The sequence below is a fragment of the Rana temporaria genome, chromosome 1 (genome assembly GCF_905171775.1).
Source record: "Rana temporaria chromosome 1, aRanTem1.1, whole genome shotgun sequence".
NCBI lineage: Eukaryota > Metazoa > Chordata > Amphibia > Anura > Ranidae > Rana > Rana temporaria.
This window is the reverse complement of record NC_053489.1, coordinates 482,970,379-482,991,667: the sequence shown is the minus strand read 5'-3', so window position 1 is coordinate 482,991,667 and position 21,289 is coordinate 482,970,379. Positions and strand designations below refer to the sequence as shown.

General features: G+C 45.4%; 1 protein-coding gene across 2 annotated transcripts in view; it reads right to left on the bottom strand.

Annotated features, from left to right (window-relative positions):
• MANBA (mannosidase beta) overlaps positions 1–21,289 on the bottom strand; it is a 112,110-nt gene that overhangs the window by 68,927 nt on the left and 21,894 nt on the right. The window contains exons 3-4 of one of the 2 annotated variants that reach the window (XM_040329898.1): positions 10,470–10,575; positions 7,615–7,812 (exon numbers count right to left, since the gene is read on the bottom strand). In XM_040329898.1, the coding sequence (XP_040185832.1) occupies positions 7,615–7,812; positions 10,470–10,575 (304 nt within the window). The remainder of the gene's footprint in view (positions 1–7,614; positions 7,813–10,469; positions 10,576–21,289) is intronic. The other variant, XM_040329901.1, reaches the window with a different exon arrangement.

Sequence of the window (21,289 nt, the reverse complement as noted above, 5' to 3'; positions counted from 1 at the left end):
AAAAAAAACAAAAAAAAAAAAAAAGGTCTTTGCAAGGTGCAGGTCCCCAGCTACAGAGCAAATGGGGCCCGTAAGTATAGCTCAAGCCCCCTTTGTAAGCAGTTTAATGCAGATTTTTTTTTTCTTCCCTTCTCCTTTGGAGCAAGTGAATGGACCAGGAGATGTGTCCTGCAGAATCTACAAACTTATTACACTGGCCCCCAGAAGTTTGGCAGCAGAGGGAAGAAAAATAAAAAAAAAAAAAATTTTTTATATATATTTAGCAGGCAAAATAGGGCTCTGGCAGCAACAGCGCTTTGGGGGATAGGAGACAGTGAACAATAAAGCACTAGGGCGGTTTAGTCTTTGGTTAGCCTACAGTAGCCTACAGTCTAACACTCACTGTGCAGAGCGCCGTACCACGCCAGTGCTGGCTAACCCCCCGAGATCTCGTGGCTCCCAAGATCTCGCGAGACTTCCGGGTACCTCCGTGCGCTGTGGGGCTTGCTTGCTTCCCCCGTTTTCAGCCAGCCATCCGATCCTACTCCGGCTCCACAAGCCGAGCTACTGCCGCGCCTCCTCACCAATCCACCGGGTAGAAAGAGGGTAGAAAGAGGGGGGGGGGCGCAGCCACGTTAGGGCAGGGAGAGACAGACAGGCAAAGCTGCGGCGGCGTTCGGCGGGACACAGATCGCAGATGCGACCAGGCTCCAGACTCTGGTAAGGCTTCACATGCTGCTGTGGGGAGGGAGAGGGTATCACACGGGACTTGTGCCCATCAGGAGCCGATTATACTTCCAGGCAGTAGCAGGGAAATCGGGGAGAGAGAGCAGAGGGTCACACAAGCTCACTCACTCCACCATGCTCTCCTACATCCGGTCACGGCCAATTTCAATGTCATTTGAATGTGTCTTTAGAATGTGCTTACACAGCGTGCTCCCAGAGGTATTGTCACTCCTTTTTGAAGCACGCTGCGATTTATTTTCTATTAGTTTCCATAGTAACCGGAAACGAAGAGGCTTGGAATATCTCTTAACTACTAGTGCGCATGCGCAGGATTATCGAGAAGGACGTTCTGTGGGAATACAGAGCAGATTTTAGACGCAGAAGACCATAGTGAAGATGGCGCTGGTGAATATGCTGAAATAATGTTTGGATTATTAAGAACATGCAGTAAGCTAACATTTTTAGATATACACAAAGTGGTCATTCGATTCATACTTAATTTGCCTTTCAGAATATTATGAATATAGTATTGATGTGTGTGGTTTTACTACCGCTTTAATAAAGCATTTACAACACTTTGCAACCATCTGTGTCTAATTCAAACATTTGCGATAGTTTCCAGAACATTATCTGACACAATGCAATGAATTCAGGTTGTTACTACCGCCACTTTATGAACTTGTCACTATGGCTGTGACAGGTTCCTAAAGAATTACTGCCAGTTCACAGATTAGGAAACTATCAGTATTGAAGGTCAACTCTGAACTGACGTAGAGAGAGATGTCATTGCTCAGTGTGGGGCATTTTGTGCTGGGAAATGGTCACAAAGGTGACAGGGCTCTTGGTAGTCAGGACGTCAGTGGCCACCGCTGCTTAATACTTGAACGTGTAAGCTTGAATGAAAAGCAATTTGGAATATAAGACATTGGCAGGTGTAAGATGAATGCTTTTGAGAAAATTGGAGCCAGCCATCTGGTGTATTTTATCTCTTAGGCCCTGTACACACGATCAGTCCAAACTGATGAAAACGGACTGAAGGTCCGTTTCATCGGTTAACCGATGAAGCTGACTGATGGTCTGATGTGCCTACACACCATCAGTTCAAAAACCGATCGAGTCCAACGTGGTGACGTAAAACACAACGACGTGCTGAAAAAAACGAAGTTCAATGCTTCCAAGCATGCGTCGACTTGATTCTGAGCATGCACAGGTTTTGAACCGATGCTTTTACGTACGAACCATCAGTTTTGACCAATCGGTCATCAGTCCAATTTTAAAGCAAGTTCTAAATTTTTGGATGGAAGGATAACTGACTGATGGGGCCCACACACGGTCAGTTTGGACTGATGAAACGGACCTTCAGTTCGTTTTCATCAGTTTGGACTGATCATGTGCACAGGGCCTTAAAAGCATGTAAATTCATAAATATTTGCTATAAATAAATTACTTTAACAGAAATATTATTCAAATGATAACTATAAAGGTTTTAGTTAAAGTAGTTTTGAACATTCAAAAAAGGTATAGACACTTTATAATAAGGTTAATACCATGCTTTTGCTTTGTTTTTTCAGAAACGATCTTTCTTACCATTTTTACAAGATTAAAAAAGTTCTGTCATGTGACCATGTATCTTTTTTTAGTAGGTGGGCAGGGTTACATGACACTGTGCAGACATACAGTTTGCCTAGGCTAGATGCAGGCTTTGCCTGAGCAGGGGGTGTGTTCAAGAGACAAGCTGCGACTGGAAAGGAGTGTGTGCCAGGAGGCAGACTGACTGTTCGGGAGGCGTGATGGCTGAACAAACTACCCAATATAAGCATGCTGTGTTCTGCACAGTGTCCTGTACTTCTGAATGGCCAGTCAAATAGTGAAAACAGACCATATAAGTACAGATCCGCTTCTATACTTTGTGTGGTCAGTTTAAAACAAGGAAGAAAGGTGGCTGGATAAACCAGGTATTTCAGATGGAAGAAGTACATGAAAAATGATAGACCATGATTTAAAAAAATAAAAAAATATGAGAAACACACACACACACACACACATACGTGCCAGTATTTGCGCTAATGCCACAAGCAATATAATTCCAGCATTGAAAGGGTTAATCTGCAAAAGCACCACAACCTTGCTGTGGGCACTGGAAACACACAAGAGAGAAGAGTGTACATACAGGCTCTTGTGAAATACCCTTATCCCTTGAGGGGACTTGATAAAAGAGGCTATGCCCTCCAAAACATGTTGTTGTAGCAACAGCTAGCACACCGCATCAGCAAGAAGCTGCTGGCATTACGTGACCCCAAGCTCGTTTCTGTGCATGTGAACTGTCAGCATGCATGAGATCAAGCACAGCAGCGACTGCATTGGATCCAGGACTGTTGCCATATCCACTGTCAGTTGGAGCTCCTATCAAGGGCAGTGAGAGGATTTTGGTGCACAGTACCATGTTGGGTAGATGTGATTGGGTAGACGTGATTGATAAGCTCCGATTAATTATTTTTTTCCCCTTGTGAGTGCATTTTTATCTAGTTTTGATCATAACCATTGCCTGTGTGCAACACACACATAGAAAACAAAAAAAATGTTTAGGGTAACATACTGTACACTTTAACGTTATTTTAAACAACATTTGGGTAGCACTACATGTCAAACATCTACCGTATGGATTGGGGGGGGGGGTGTTGCTTTTTAGCATTTTTGTGATGATTTTAACTTGTATTTTAATAAACTTTATGAATATCACCTTTTGGTGTGCTGACAAAGTCCGCCCTTTTTTGGTAACATTTTCTGTTTCAATTTGTTTGATTTTTTTTATTTTAAGTACAAACTTTTCACAAACGAATGCCTAAAAAATTATGAAATAAATAAAACACACCCAAGTTGCTGTTAGACTGTGCAAAATGTTCCATATTCATATCAGACTTTTCTGGATAGCCACTCGGTTTGGTTACTAATAAGCCATCTAGTCACTGAGGAATGCCATAAAAATCAGTGGAACAGGATCGCCCCACAATAGGTATGGCAATAGGGTTATAAAAGAAAAATCTATCTTATGGGAAAAGGTTCCACGCATAGAAAACACTAATATTTTGCATTGAAACACTCTCATTAAGTCCTGGGGGGCTGAAATGAAAACATCTTATGAGTTGCCATCACTGAGGGATCAAAGAACAGGCTGTCACTGTAGAGACCTTTGGCAGAAAGCTTGCCTGCAGTGTGATGGCGCCATTTGCTGGGGGAGGTCAGAGATCATAGCGGAATCCTAGGGAAAAAAAATGCAGATTGGACAAGAGACTATCCATGGCAGGATGAAAAACTAAATAAGGGCTGTCCATTCTGGTGTGTATGATAAAAAGAGTGATATGCCAATTGTCTCCCTCTCTCTGGACCCAGCCAAAATAACGAACTTAAGAAGACAGACAGAACTTTTAGGTAATCTATCATCTTTTACTCTTGTGTAGCAAGGTGTCACTTTTGAGTGTAGCCTATAGACTACAGTTTGTGCCTAATGGGAACTCAACTCCCTCTGGTGTCCGTTTATGTTATATTGCTGCAATTTGTTTGGTTCAGCTAAAATGGGGAGAAAGAGGGAAAAAAAAAAAGAGAAAGAGGAAAAAAAAAAAAAAAAAAAAAGAAGGAAAAAAAAAAAGAGAAAGAGGAAAAAGAGAAAGGAGGAAAAGGAAAAAGAGAAAGAGGAAAAAAAAAAAAAGAGAAAGAGAAAAAAAAAAGAGAAAGAGAAAAAAAAGAGAAAGAGAGAAAGAGAGAAAGAAAGAGAGAAAGAAAGAGAGAAAGAAAGAGAGAAAGAAAGAGAGAAAGAAAGAGAGAAAGAAAGAGAAAATTATTGCAGGTGGGAAAGAGACTACAATGCCCACAGTGCCACTGTGCTACCAAGGTGCATTGTGCCATGCATAGCCTGCTGGGAGAGATTATTTAAGGCTAGGCAATGTCTTGTTCCGGACTCTTGGGACACCACCTCTCAACAGGCAAGAGGCCTTCAGTGAGTGTGCTAGGCCAGAGAGGCTTGGGCCTCAAGTTACGGAAACCGGATCGCCCGATTGAGGGATCCCTGCCACAGCTTTGCTGATCGGACCAGGGAGAGGAACCGACCTCCACTCCACAGCATCCGGAGTCACCTGTCCACCAGCACCTTGTGAGCACCTGCGCAGAGGACCAGGGACCACGAGCTAGAGAGAGGCTGAGAACCAAGAGGGTTCAGGTGGAGCATACCGACGAGGCCTCATCTGGAGAGAGGGCACCTGCCCACCAACATAACTAACTGTGTTGCAGGAAGGTGACTTCATAGTTTCACTTACACTTTCTGGAAGTTGTCGTGCCACAAGTAGGGACACATTGCACCCGGGAGTGACATAGAGCTTTGGAAGGAGCAGCGCCTCTTCTGCCATTACATATTTTAGGTGTTTGTTCCTTTCTTCATATACCTTGTTGGATTACAAATACCCAAGTGCACCAACAAACGCTAGCAGAAGATTCCTTTGAACTTGAAGGAGCAATCATTAAGTCAGTTTGTTGCTTAAGTTGACGCAACAAGACACTTGTCAGTGAAACTGCTCACTGGAGGGAGCCAAAGAGCTTACAAACTCATATTTGTGATTTAACTGCTTGTCTTCACTTATATTGTCATTTTATTATTTCAGTGAGCTGGGTGGGACCTGGTGGAGAGATACCCCATTGCTAGTTTCATTGCATTGGGGGGGGATTCCTCCACTGTGTACTTACTCAGGTCTGACCTCAGGTTGTGTTTGACTAGGTCTTTTTGTACAGCAAAATTTTGAACCTGTTATATAACTATATACCATTGACTCTTACAGGGCCCCGTTTGAAGTCAAATGATGCTTGTGTAAATTCTGTTCTATTTTCTTCACCAAGTAAACATCTTTACCCTCGGTTAAACTACATTTTGTGTGGAACTCTGTCTGTTGCTGTTGTGGGCAGGTGACACAGTACAGACCAAAAGTTTGGACACACCTTCTCATTCAAAGAGTTTTCTTTATTTTCATGACTATGAAAATTGTAGATTCACACTGAAGGCATCAAAACTATGAATGAACACATGTGGAATTATAAATAACAAAAAAGTGTGAAACAACTGAAAATATATTTCATATTCTGGGTTCTTCAAAGTAGCCACCTTTTGCAGCAGACACATCTCTAGAACTGTTAAGAGGAGACTGTGTGAATCAGGCCTTCATGGTAGAATATCTGCTAGGAAACCACTGCTAAAGAAAGGCAACAAGCAGAAGAGACTTGTTTGGGCTAAAGAACACAAGGAATGGACATTAGACCAGTGGAAATCTGTGCTTTGGTCTGATGAGTCCAAACTTGAGCTCTTTGGTTCCAACCCCCGTGTCTTTGTGCGACGCAGAAAAGGTGAACGGATGGACTCTACATGCCTGGTTCCCACGTGAAGCATGGAGGAGGAGGTGTGATGGGGTGGGGGTGCTTTGCTGGTGACACTGTTGGGGATTTATTCAAAATTGAAGGCATACTGAACCAGCATGGCTACCACAGCATCTTGCAGCGGCATGCTATTCCATCCGGTTTGCGTTTAGTTGGACCATCATTTATTTTTCAACAGGACAATGACCCCAAACACACCTCCAGGCTGTGTAAGGGCTATTTGAACAAGAAGGAGAGTGATGGGGTGCTGCGCCAGGTGACTACCTCTTGAAGCTCATCAAGAGAATGCCAAGAGTGTGCCAAGCAGTAATCAAAGCAAAAGGTGGCTACTTTGAAGAACCTAGAATATGAAATATATTTTCAGTTGTTTCACACTTTTTTGTTATGTATTAACATGTGTTAATTCATAGTTGTGATGCCTTCCGTGTGAATCTACAATTTTCATAGTCATGAAAATTAAGAAAACTCTTTGAATTAGAAAATTGGTCTATACTGTGTATGTATATATCATTGTGGTTCCCTGCTGTCAGTGGGTTCCACAATCACATTATTGTCCAGTTGTGCCATGGGAGAGTTCGAGCCAAACTTCTGCGGTTGATAAGCAGAGCGTAGGCCCAAAACTAAACCAGCAGCTCCTACGGGGGCAGTGCTACACGTATGCAACATATTTTAGATATTATGGGCCAGATTCACAAAGAGATACGACGGTGTATCTCCTGATACACCGTCGTATCTCTGACTTACACTGGTCGTATTTATGCGCCTGATTCATAGAATCAGTTACGCATAGATATGGCTAAGATCCGACAGTGTTACACTGTGTAACACCGTCGGATCTTATTTTCAATTTGAAAATGGCGCGGGGGGCGTTCCCGCTGATTTACGCTGAATAATATGTAAATCAGCGAGATACGCAAATCAGCGAGATACGCAAATTCACAAACGTACGCGGACCCGACGCAGTGTTGTTACGACGTTTCCGTATCGGTTTTCCCGGCATATACTTACCCCTGCTTCTATGAGGCGCAGCCAATGTTAAGTATAGCCGTCGTTCCCGCGTCGAGTTTGAATTTTTTTACGTTGTTTGCGTACGCCGATTCAGAAACCCGCGCGTCGCAAGTTACGCTCACGTCTAAACCACTGATGTCCTAGTGACGTCAGTGGGAGCAATGCACGCCGGGAAATTTCGCGGACAGCGCATGCTCATTTAAATCGGCGTGGGAACGCGCCTGATTTAAATAGTACACTCCCCCTAGCCGCGGAATTTGAATTCCGCCGGGGGTTTTACGATCCGCCGCCGCAAGTTTGGAGGTAAGTGGTTTGTGAATTACCCACTTGCCTCTCAAACTTGCGGCATCGTATCTTAAAACAGATAGATGAGCGGATCTAAAGATCCGCTGATCTACGTGAATCTAGCCCTATGTATTTGTTAGTGATAACAGATTAGCTTAATTCAGGGAGAGACAACATGGAATAAATATTTCAGTTGCTTACAAGGTTACGCCTTTCAGAATCCTCATTTACCTTCCTTATGAAGTTAACATGACATTCTCCTTTCTGTACATCTGGAGGACAATTAGGAGGTATAATATAAGAATGATTTGTGCTTTTCTCTTTTGCCCACTCCACAGGTGACTCCAATTTAATCTCAATATAATTTTTCTCTAAAATATATTTGGTGATATCAATTGTCTGAAAAAAAAAAAAAATATATTCATTGGTCATAAAAGGTATTTGTTGTATAATTCCACATGTGTTAATTCATAGTTTTGATGCCTTCAGTGTGAATCTACAATTTTTACAAGGTCATACATTTACAATTTATCTACAATTTTTATGTATTGGTCATAAAAGGTATTGTGGTATTCAAGCATATTTTTTAGCATAAGCAAGCCAAATAAAACTAACAGTAAGGGCCAGTTCACACCAGACGCAGTTCCGTACAGTTTTGTGTGCATTTTTTCTGCACTAAAAAATGCATGCAGTGTGTTTTCCATGTATTCCAATGGCTCTAGTTCACACCATGTCAGTTTCCGGTGCAGAAACTGACATGGTGTGAACTAGAGCCATTGGAATACATGGAAAACACTGTGCGTGCATTTTGTGCAGAAAAAAACACGCAGAACTGAACGGAACAGCGTCTGGTGTGAACTGGTCCTAAAGAGTAATTATCCAGAAAAAACATCCTAATCCAATACAGGTTTGGCAAGACTAGGACGCTGACAAAATTACATTTATCTGGCGCAGCTCTGCATAGAAACCAATCAGCTTCCGTTTTTTTTTTTCCAAGGTTTAATTGAACAAGCTAAAGCTAGAAGCCGATTGGCTACCATGCACAGCTGCACCAAATTTTACATTCTTTAGATTTAGTAAGACCCCTTTCACACTGGGGGTGCCCCTGCATTAGCGGTAAAGCAATGTTTGTTGTAACGGCGCTTTACCGCTGTTGAAGCAGCACTTTTTACCCCCGCTAGCAGTCGATGAAAAGGTTAAAAACATCAGTGTTTCGGTGCTTCCGAATCGCTTTTTAGGCGCTTCGGAAGCACTGCCCATTCATTGCAATGGGTAGGGGCATTTTAGGAGCGCTGTGTAGGACTTTTTCTAACGTCCCACAAGCGCACCACCCCAGTGTGAAAGTACTCAGGCTCTCACATTTGGGCAGGATGGAAGGCTGTTTTCAGGCATTTCTAGCGCTAAAACACCTTAAAACTGCCTCAGTGTGAAAAGGGGTCAACCCCACAGAGTTTCCCCCTGTTAACATACAATGGCAAAGTCTGGTTTCTAGGGGCCTAATCCTCAAAAGAGATACGCCGTCGTATCTACTGATACGCCGTCGTATCCCTGTTTCTATCTTTGGAACTGATCCACAGAATCAGTTTCCAAGAGATAGACAGAAGATCCGGCATGTGTAAGGGACTTACACTGCCGGATCTTAGGATGCAGTACCGCATCCGCCGCTGGGGGCATTTCGCGTCGAAATGCCGCCTCGGGTATGCAAATTAGCACTTTACGGAGATCCACAAAGCTTTTCAGCTTCGTTTTTTCTCCGTAAGTATTAAGTTGCATGTGTAAAATTAGGGCTGCTTTTACAAAGTGTAAACTGTTTACACCGTGTAAAAGCAGACCCTTCTGTCCAGCGACGCGTTTTTTTTTTTTTGTTTTAAATTTTTTTTTTTCGCCGTATCTTTTTTTTTCCCCCCAACGCAACTTTATTGACCCGTCGCGATCCACAAAGCTCGGCGTAACGTAATTTCGCGCTATGCACGTCGGAAAAATGACGTCACGAGCATTCGCAGTACGGCCGGCGCGGGAGCGTGCCTAATTTAAATGGGAATCGCCCCCATTTGAAGAAGAACGCCTTACGCCGGCCGGATTTAAGTTACACCGCTCAAAATTTCTAGGTAAGTGTTTTGTGGATCGGGCTCTTAGGTAGAGATTTTGCGGCAGTGTAACTTAAATGGAAAAAGTTACGTTGCGCCGGGTTTTTGAGGATTAGGCCCTAGATCTTTAGCCCTTTGTCAGGAAAGACAATTTTTTTTAATCCAATTTACAACTGATTATGAGATAAAGTCGGTTACCAAAACACAAAAGGGAGGTAGCCGCTCTCTATTTAAAACCTAGTGTTTATCTTTTGAATTATTCATTGCACAAGCCGATCCACCGGTCCCTCAAGCTTAAACGCATTTCATCAGAGCCTATTCTAATGCCGCGTACACACCATCACTTTATGTGATGGAAAAAAATGACGTTTTCAAAAACGTCACTTTAATTGACTGTGTGTGGGGGAAAACGTCATTTTATGTCTTGTAAAAAACAACCAAAAAAAATTCAAGCATGCTTCAATTTTATGTGTCGTTTTTCAAAAGTGCACTTTTTACTTCACAGAAATTGACCGTGTGTAGCAAAAAACGTCGTTTTCTAAGACGTTTTTTTCATCCACGCATGCCCAGAAGCTACTTATGAAGCAAGCTTCAATGGAAAAACGTGGTGAATGTAACCTCACTTTGCAAGAACATTGTGAGAAAAACGATGGTGTGTAGGCAACTTCGTCTTTGAAAATTGAAGTTTCAAAAACGTCATTTTTTACTTCACAGAAAGTGTCGTTTTTTTTCATCACATAAAGTGATGGTGTGTATGCGGCATTAGAGTCTGGAATACTTCAATAAATATACACAAGATTTTTAATGGAGAGCGGCTTCCTTTCTTTCGTAATTGGAAGTGTTACATCTTGGATAGAGTTAGGCACATACATTTTTCTATACAGGACAAAAAGAAAGAAAAAAACAACACACACACACACACACAAACGCAAAACTCAGTATGAAATGCACTTAAAACGAATTACTCACATATCTACTGAACATGTTTTGAGTTTTCATAACAGGAATATTATTGAAAGTAATTGTAGAAATGGTATCTATCCCTTCGCAAACCAAAACGACCTTCTGACAAAGTCTATAAAACAAAAGGACAAAATTACTTATTTATTAAAAATTCCATCTAAAAGCAAATCTATCTCCACAATATGCCTATTAGTCATTGGTATTCATCAATCACATCTTCTTGTCTCCCAACAAAGATCCATATACCACCAGCTCCTAGCCCACATATAATATACCAACCTCCCTCATGCTCACTTACCACTTTACTCTGTCAAAACTACTACACAATATCTGTTGTTGTCTCCAGGTATGGTGGAGAATGAGCCTCCTCCCATGCTTTACTACTCAGGCCTAGCAGTTAATTTCCATGCCCAATAACCTGCAAGGTTTAATATGTAACTTATACAGAATTAGGATGGAGTGGAGTATAGGGACCAACAGGACACCTGAATTGCTCACATACCAGAGGTTACAAATTGGAACTAATGCACTATACTATGCAAATTTAAAGCGGAGTTCCGGCCACAATTTCACTTTTTAAATATAAATACCCCTGTAATACACAAGCTTAATGTATTCTAGTAAAGTTAGTCTGTAAACTAAGGTCCGTTTTGTTAGGTTGTTACAGCATTTAGACACTTTATAAAATAGAAATTGACTGGGGCCATCTTAAGTGTGGGCATCATGAAGCCAGACTGTATGACTTCCTGGATTTCAGCCTTGCAGATCTCGCACATGCTCAGTGCTGCACAAGCAGCGTAATAGGTTTCAGATCAGGTTTCAGCACCTGTACTGTCCAAGTCACACGATTCTTCGAGACTGGGGAGTGCACAGACTCCTGGAAAGTTACACCCACTACATTCCCAGGAGTCCGTGCGGTGTAGGTTAGGAAGCTTAAGCACCTAGGTGCAGGAAGAGGGAAGATTAACTATTCTGCCTAGCAACAACACTTTGAAGACATCTAAAAAAAAAATAGGATTTTTATAACAGCTTACCTGTAAAATCCTTTTCTTTTGAAGTACATCACGGGACACAGAGAAGCATAGTAATTACTATGTGGGTTATAGAGAGTACCTTCAGGTGTGGACACTGGCACGCCCTTAAGGCAAGAAGTTCCCTCCCCTATATAACCCCTCCCATACCGGGAGTGCCTCAGTTTTGTAGCAAGCAATAAGTGTCCCAAATACCCCAAAAAGAGGGGCGGGTGCTCTGTGTCCCGTGATGTACTTCAAAAGAAAAGGATTTTACAGGTAAGCTGTTATAAAAATCCTATTTTCTTTATCGTACATCACGGGACACAGAGAAGCATAGTAATTACTATGTGGGACGTCCTAAAGCAATGCTATGAGGGGAGGGAGACCCCAAGAAATAAGCCGGGCACCATCAGACATGAGGAATCAAACTGCAGCCTGCAGCACACTGCGCCCAAAGGCGCTCTCCTCATTCTTTCTTATGTCCAATTGATAAAACTTAGTGAAAGTATGGACAGACGACCATGTCGCGGCCTTGCAGACTTGAGCCATGAAGGCTTGATGATGCACTGCCCAGGAAGTACCCACCGCTCTAGTGGAATGTGCTTTTTACCTTAAACGGGGGAACCTTTCCCCTCAAGCCATAGGCTTGAGTAATGACCTGCCGAATCCATTTGGAGATAGTGGACTTCGACGCTGCCTGCCCACATCTGGGACCTTCTGGCAGGATAAACAATGTATCAGTTTTCCAGACCTGAGCAGTAGCCTTAAGATAGATCTTAACTGCTCTTAATACGTCTAGCGTATGCAAAGACTTCTCCCTTGCAGAACTAGGTTCTGAGAAAAAAGACGGGAGAACAAGATCCTAATTCAAATGAAATTTTGAAACAACTTTAGGTAGGAAAGCCGGGTGGGGCCGTAGGACCACTCTATCCTTATGGAATATAAGGTACGGTTCCTTACAAGACAAGGCCGCCAACTCCGAAACCCTCCTAGCGGAGGTTATGGCTACCAAAAATATCACCTTCCTGGTCAGAAGGACCAAAGGAATATGAGCCAAGGGCTCAAATGGTTGTTTCTGTAAAACAGAAAGGACCAGATTCAGATCCCATGGACACAAGGGAATCTTGACTGGTGGACTAAGCCGGATCATACCTTGCAAAAAGGTTTTGATCAGGGAATGTGTAGCTAGTGGCCTTTGGAAAAAAATCGATAAGGCCGAGATCTGGCCCTTAATGGTGCTTAGGGCCAACTTCATGTCTGCCCCTAACTGCAGAAACTCCAGAATTCTGCCAATGAGATACCTCCGGGGATGCCAACCCCTGGTCTCGCACCAGGCCACATAAGATTTCCAAACTCGGTAATAGATAAGTCTGGATGCCGGTTTTCTGGCATTAATCAAAGTAGATGCCACCGCATTAGAGAGACCCCTTTTCTTTAAGATATGGGACTCAATAGCCAAACCGTCAAATTGAGAGACGGTAAGGAAGGATGGAATATTGGCCCCTGGGACAATAGGTCTGGCCGAAGCGGAAGGGACCACGGTTGCCCCACGGACATCCTTACAATGTCCGCGAACCAGGCCCTTCTGGGCCACGCTGGAGCCACCAGAATCACTGGTCTTCCTTCCGACTTTACCCTGCGAAGAAGACGGGGTAATAATTGCAGCGGAGGAAACGCATACATTAGGGAGAACTGGTCCCATGGGAACACCAGTGCATCCGTGCCGTAAGCAAGTGGATCCCTTGTCCGGGACAGAAAGTTGCCCACCCTTGCATTGAACCTCGATGCAAAGAGATCGACATCTGGTGTTCCCCACCTCTGACAAATGCTCTGGAAGATGTCGGGGTGAAGAGTCCATTCCCCTGGAAGCACCTGTTGGCGGCTTAGGTAGTCTGCTCGCCAATTGTCTATTCCCGGAATGAACACTGCAGATATGCATGGGACATATTTCTCTGCGCAGGTCAGGATTCGATTCACCTCTCTTTGGGCTGCACGACTTCTTGTGCCCCCCTGGTGATTTATGTATGCCACGGCAGTGACATTGTCTGATTGAATCCTGACCGGAAGACCCTTCAACCTGTCTGACCAAGCTGACAGGGCTAGATAGACTGCTCGAATTTCCAGCAGATTTATGGGTAGAGACCTCTCGGAGGCTGACCATTTCCCCTGGAGAGACAAACCTCCCAGGACTGCACCCCAGCCTAGCAGACTGGCGTCCGTGGTCACAACCTGCCATGTCACGGGAACAAAGGACTTCCCCTTTAGCAGGTTCCGGGGAACCAGCCACCAACAAAGGCTCTGCCGGACTGACCGGGAGAGAGACATAGGGAGATCTAAGGCTTGAACCTTTTTGTTCCAAGCGGACAGAATGGCATGTTGAAGCTCCCTTGAGTGGAACTGCGCAAATGGGACGGCCTCGAACGAGGCTACCATCTTTCCCAGTAACCTCATACAGAGGCGAATGGGAGGCTGACGCTTTGCTTTGACTAGTTGAACTAGTTCTCTTAAAGCCTCGAACTTCCTTTGGGGCAGGAAGACCCTTTTTAGCTTTGTGTCTATGAGTAGACCCAAATATTCGAGCCTTTGCACAGGCATTAAGGCTGACTTGTCCAGGTTGAGAACCCAACCCATGGATTCCAGAAATTTTACGGTTCTGTGTACCGCTGAGTTTAGATCGGCCACTGACCGGTCTACTACCAATAGGTCGTCTAGATAGGCTACTATGGATATGCCTTGAGACCTTAGATAGGCTAACAGTGGAGCCAATACTTTCGTGAAAACACGAGGAGCGGTGGCCAGACCAAAAGGTAAGGCCACGAATTGGAAGTGGCGCTGATTTACCGCGAAGCGAAGCAGCTTCTGATGGTCGAGAAAGATAGGAACGTGCAAGTATGCGTCCTTTATATCGATGGACGCCAGTAGTTCCCCTCCTTGCAGGGAGGCCACCACTGACCTGATCGATTCCATCCGGAATGATTGGACCCTTAGGAACTTGTTTAAGGCCTTGAGGTCCAGGATGGGTCTTACATCCCCGTTTGGTTTGGGGACGGTGAAGAGATTGGAATAAAACCCCAAACCTTGTTCTTCCACTGGCAGCTCTCTGATTACCCCTTGGGATAACAGATGATCTAAGGCCAATGCTAAGGACCTTCTTTTGCCGAGGTCCTTTGGGACGTTCGAGGTTAAGAATCGCGGCGGAGGAAATTCGCTCAACTCCAGCTTGTAGCCCCCGGAGACCGTAGAGAGGACCCACCTGTCTTGGATCCTGTCTAGCCAAGCCTCCGCAAACAGCTGAAGTCTTCCCCCCACCCGGCTGAGTGGGGGAGAACCTTCATAATGCTGACTTAGTTGCTGGCTTGGCCTGTGGCTTACGGTTCCAAGGTTTTTTGGAAGCCTGAGGCTGGCCCTGTGGCTTCCCACCTGCATTGAATCGTCCAGGAGGCCGTCGGAACTGCCTGGTACCGGAAGTACTAGGGATAGGAGAGGAGGATCGCTTAAAGGAGGGGGGACCCCTAAACCTTTTCTTTACTGGCAACAGTGTACTTTTGCCACTGGAAATTTTCTGAATGTAAGCATCCAGATCTTCCCCAAACAAACGCTCTCCATGAAAGGGAAACCCCGCCAGTAATTTTTTACACGGGGCTTCAGCAGACCAGTTCTTCAGCCAGAGTAACCTGCGCATATGAACTAGCGAGAGAGTGAGACGTGAGGACTGCTGAATGGAGTCCTTAATAGCATCTATGGCAAAACATAATGCTCTGGGAAACTCAGCCAAATTCTGGGCCTGTTGTGCCGGCAATTCCTTTAAGACCCCTTTAAACTGGTCCTTCAAGGCCTGGCAAATCCCAATAGCCGCAATTGCAGGCTGGGTTATTCCTCTCGCCGAAGCAAAAGAGGTTTTTAATAAAGTCTCTAATCTCTTGTCTGTCGGATCTTTGAATACCAGAACATTGTCTACTGGACAGGTCAAAGATTTGTTTACGCAGGACACAGCTGCGTCAACCTTGGGGATGCCCCATCTTTTAGTGAATTGTTCCTCCATGGGGTATAAAACCGAAAACTTCTTAGGAGGAAGAAAATATCTATCTGGATGTTCCCAATCCTTGTAGATAAGCCCTTCCAGCAGGGGGTGAACCGGGAAGGAATAATTAGCTTGAGGAGCTTTTAAGGAGCCTAAAGATGAGACTGCACTTGAAGCTGGTTCTGAAAGTGGCAACTTGAAGGCCGAACGGACCATCTCAGTTAGGGACTGGACCAACAATTTTTCGGATTGCGACGCCGAAAAGGGTTCTCCCAAAGTGGAATCCTCAGAGTCCACTACTTCCAGCTGACCTTCTGCCAGATCTCCAGAGGGTAAATCAACCTCTTCTGAGGATGCATGCCCCAAATCGAGGGACTCCTCAGAGGGAGAGGGGGACCTTGTGCGTTTTTCCCTTGAGAGAGAGGATGCAATCAAGGTCGCTAATCTCTGCTCCAGACCCCCCATAGCTGAGGCCAGAGCCTCCTGTGTCACAAAAACTGGAGCAAGTGGGACAAGGGCAGAACAGGCATCTGACAGCCCTGATGGTTCACCCTGGGCCTCCTTCAATTTTTCAGGAGAGGAAGCAGCCGCAGGAGCATGCCCGAGATCCTCTGAGCCAGATGGCGATCCCTTTGCTTTTTTGCTTCTAGTCCCTGAGCCTTTAGCCATGATAAAGCTGAGGTTCTCACAATAGTTGCAACTACTTGCGAACCTATAGACCAGCACTGACGCTGCTATTTGATGGTTGGCAAGGTGCAGAGCCCACTATGCGCCTTAAGCAAATGTCACTGTCCACCACCAGTACTAAATACTGAAGTATGTGCACAAGATCTCTGTGTCCACCGTCAGCCAGAACCAGTTAGGTGGACTGTAGCATATAAGGACTAGGTGTATCACCTGACCTGCTCTGTCCTGTAATCTCAAGTCTCATAGAGAACAGCTGAGATAGACCCCCTGCGCGCATGCGCGCGCCGCTGTTAGGCGTGCACCACGAGGCTACGCGCGCACACGTAGCCGCACGCGCGCACATGTCGTCACACGCATCTCACGGAGCACGCCGCGCACATTCGTGCGCATCGGAGCAGCGTACAAAAAATTCATTTGTGCGCGCGCGTGCGCCTAAGACACATCAATGTCGCGCGCGCATGACGCTACGCGCCATGCATGAGGATGGAACACCACAGCTCCATGTGAGAACCAGGTAAGCCAAGTGAAGCCAAACATTTTGGACAACTTTTTTCTGCTTTTAACCTGCACAGGAGGGGCTAACTACCTGACTAGAGATACCCCTCCTCCCCACAACACACAGGACCATATAGGAGAAGCACAGACAGTTAGCTTTAGGCAAACATAATGGCTCAAATAAAGGAAGGTTACTCCTAGGACCAAGTCCTGAAGCACCTTCACTTACCTGATCCAACGCTGCAGGACTCTGCATAACAGACAGTCCAATCTTCACCCATCACGGAGAGCAGCGTCTATAGACCTTCAGGGACCGGGGTCCATGGACAGGAACACCACACCCCTGGACCCATATCGCACCCTGTCAGTAAACTTTTGGTATTAGGAAATTGACCAAAGTACTGAATAACCAAGATCCAGCTCTCAAAGAGAAGCATTACAGGCCAAACCCCGTTCTTCTTAACCAGGGCCCGGGTACCGTCCACTTTGGCTCAGAAGCACTTTGGACGGATCCGGATTTCATGGAGGCTTTTTACATCCAATATGGATCCCTCCAGTGGAGCTCCTTGGAGCACATGTTCACTCGTGACCAACACCTTAGACACTGGCAAAAAACTGAGGCACTCCCGGTATGGGAGGGGTTATATAGGGGAGGGAACTTCTTGCCTTAAGGGCGTGCCAGTGTCCACACCTGAAGGTACTCTCTATAACCCACATAGTAATTACTATGCTTCTCTGTGTCCCGTGATGTACGATAAAGAAATATATATATTTTCTTAAAGGACTAATGACATTTTTTTTTAAAACTACTGATGTAATGTTATATTTATGGGTGGAACTCCACTTTAACAGCAAAACATGTAGAAAAAACTACAAAATTAAAATGTATTACCTTCCATCAAGTTTACAAATCATAAAGTCGTCACCAGATAACAGTAATTTGCATCTGGGCCACTCATACCAAGCCCCCCTCCCCAAAAGATCCTGTGACACCATTACTTTAATCAGAAAAAACATTGTGAGTGACTGGCAGTAAGTAATGTCAACCATTATCTGATCAAAAGGTAATTGTATGGCATAGACCAGTGGTAGGAAACCCCCAGCACTGGTGCTGCAAGCGGCACACCAAGCCTCTTTTGCCAGCACTCGACTCCCTCCCCAGCAGCAGAGCAATGCAGGGAAGGGTCAGTGAGACACTAATGCATTCCAATTTCAGTGTTCCCCACGCCGCACCTGCACTGAGGAGAAGGCACTGTGCCCCCACACATTGTTAAAGATGGGACACATTGTTTGGTTCATTAACTTTGCTGTAGCTGCGATTGTCATCTTTTGTGATGGGGGGGGGGGAGATTGGGTGCAGTTCTGCTGGGGGGGGTCCCTGTTTCCAGGAGGACGACGACTGTCTTGACCACTGCTAAAGCCAATCACAGTCCCGCTAGCCCCGTCCACCATCTGGAGGAAGATGACTCGCTTGGTTGCCACTACCAATCTCAGAAAGAAGAATTTCACTGCGATTGAGAAAACCAATGAGGTGACAGTTTGTGGAATTACCGTTGAGCTTCTGGGAACTTTGATTAAATTATTCCTGAAACTTTGCGTCACTTACTAGTGAACCCCTGCACTCTGTGTCCCTTTAAGCCACAGCCAGTGTTCAGCGCAATGAAAATCCCACCCAATCACTTTTCCTCAGCTGCGGGGGCCCCGACTTATGATGAGTGAGTGAGTGAGAAACTTATATAGCGCAACAAATGCAAACTTAATCGCCTCAAGGCGCTTGGCATCCAGAGTTGTACAGGTCTTTCACACCTGCACACATTCCCACTGCACACATTCCCACTGCTTTCAGAAAATGCCCCTGACCTGAGCTCATCATTGCATATGCTTTTATGTGACATCACATACAAGCACGTGGGATGGATGCGAGAGGTGGATCAGCAGGATGAGTGTGCCAGGACAGGTAGATGCATCTCATCTCTGCTTCCTTTCACCATTCTGCATATCACGCATATCATAAATGAGAAAAGGATACAGCGGTGGAGCAGATGAGCAGGAGGGTACATCGTTGGAAAATGAGCAGAAGGGGTTCAGAGGTGTAACCGAAGAGCAGGTGGAGCAGATGTGCAGGGAGGTACAGTGGTGGAAGAGATGAGGAAGTTTCAGTTAAATGCTTATTTTGTCTAAAGGTAGAGGTCGAGTTACTGTACCTTATTGCTTACTCCCACAGGCTTCCTTCCCACTGACTGGTCCCCAAAGCCACTTCCCTTTATTGCTCAACAGGTCATGGCATCTCTGAGATCATTGTGTAAAATGCCAGACCGGCAGTCCTGCCTTGTACATAAGGATTTTGGGGTCTTGCCCACATTACCATGCTTTGGAGAGCAAAGGAGAACACTGGCTGCTGGTTGAACAGCAGAATCTATGTTCCTGTGTGATTCCTCCATGTTTGCCTGCCAGGGCTGTCTTACTGAGAGGGCACACCCGACCACTGCCCGGGGGCCCCTGCACTTTCCCCAAAGCAGCTGGTCCTTGAGCCCATGCTGCCCCGAAATTGGGGGCCCCCACGATGGCACTGAGAGTGATGGATATACAAGGGAGGCAGGCTGGCAGCAGTACGCTGTGCTGAACCATACCTGAAGCGCCAGTGATGCTCTGACTCGGCCCCATGCAGCTTGGACGCTCGGGACTCGAAGGCTGCGGGGTAGGAGCGGGAGCTGCCGAGTCGGCAGCACTGAGAGCCCACCTGCGGAAGTAGCATTGTGGATGGCGTCATTGTGATCCCAGCTGTCCAGCATGGTTTGCACCGAAAGGCATGGAATGCAGGAGGGTAGCTTGGGTGGCTATAGTGCTAGCGGTATCAGGGATGTAGAGAAGTCACAGTGTAGGGAATAATCAGGGATGTAGTGGGGTCACAATACAAGGGGGTATCTTATGGTATATGGTTACAGTGCTGGGGGGGATATCTGGGGTTGTAGAGGGGTCAGAGTGCTGCGGGGGGGATATCTAGGGCGTAGCCGGGCCATATTGCGATCTGCTGACTGCAAACAAACTGCATTGGCCCCCGCACATCACAAAGGCAGTGCGTTTTGAACACGATTCAGGAAACGCACACAGAATGCGCCTTTCCCATACCACGGTGTGGTGCGAGCCGGTGATCAGATAGTGCTCGCTATTGAGAAATGTCCGGGACGAGCCACGCATGCGCCGTACGGAACAGCACAACAGTCGATTTTACGATCAGCTGTTGTGACGGCGAGACAGCGCCTGCGCACTGTAGCCAATGGAAGAAATTTTGGTGTCAGATTGTGCCTCGAGCTGCCGTTCATGGCGTTGAGGGGCAGATTTGTAGATGTTGGGTCCGGATTTTTAAATGATGTCTAATGCTGCAAAACAAATCATTTTCTGCTATTTTTCAGGTAGTTAGCTAAATACGTCCTGCAAACCCGCCCATGAACATAGAAAAATCGGCTCTGTGGTTGACTAAAGACGCCCCCCGCAAGCGCCCATGAAAAATAGAAGAAAAATATTTGTTTTGCAGCACTGGCCATCATTTAAAAATCCGCCCCCCAACATCTACAAATCCGCCCTTTACCGACATAAAAACACGCCTCAACAGCGCCAGGCACAATCGGACACAAAAGTTTGTTCCAACGGCTACTATCGTGCGCAAGTGCCCTCACAACAGCTGATCGTAAAATCAGCTGTTCCGTGCGGCGCATAGGCAGGTCATCCCGGGCACTTCTTGATAGCGGGCACTGCGACAGAACACTGGCCCTAAAAGGTTAAACAAAAGTTAAGGTTAATCCCTGGGAGTTCTGCTTTAAAGAACAGTTTGTTACATCTTATTGGGATTTTTGATGAGATATTTTTTCTCCATTTCCCACCTGCGCTGCAGAATATAGAATGGGGGGGGGGGGGGCGAATGTATGCCACGCTCCCTATTGAATTCTTTCAATGTATTTATTTTTGGTATAAGCCCCGCCGGTAATTGAGGCCACGGCTTTGCGGCCTTCACAGAAGGAAGCTGAGGCCTGCAGAAGGAATCTAGGAGTGGCCATCTTGTGGTGGCCGTTGGCATTACAGGTTACATGACAAGTAGCAAAAAACAGCAGTTCTAATGTGTTTTTTCACTGTTTTCACTGCCATCTCCTTCCCTCTAACATTATATATATTTTTTTTATTCTAACACCCTAGAGAATAAAATGGCAGTCGTTGCAATACTTTGTCATACCGTATTTGTGCAGCGGTCTTACAAGCGCAAATTTTGGGGGAAAAAAATACACTTTTTTTTTTAAATTAAAAAATAAGACAACATTAAAGTTAGCCCAATTTTTTTTTATATTGTGAAAGATAATGTTACGCCGAGTAAATTGATACCCAACATGTCACGCTTCAAAATTGCGTCCGCTTGTGGAATGGCGACAAACTTTTACCCTTTAAAATCTCCATAGGCAACGTTTAAAAATTCCACAGGTTGCATGTTTTGAGTTACAGAGGAGGTCTGGGGCTAGAATTATTGCTCTCGCTCTACCAATCGTGGCAATGCCTCACATGTGTGGTTTGAATACCGTTTACAAATGCGGGCGCTACTCACGTATGCGGGACGGGGTGCG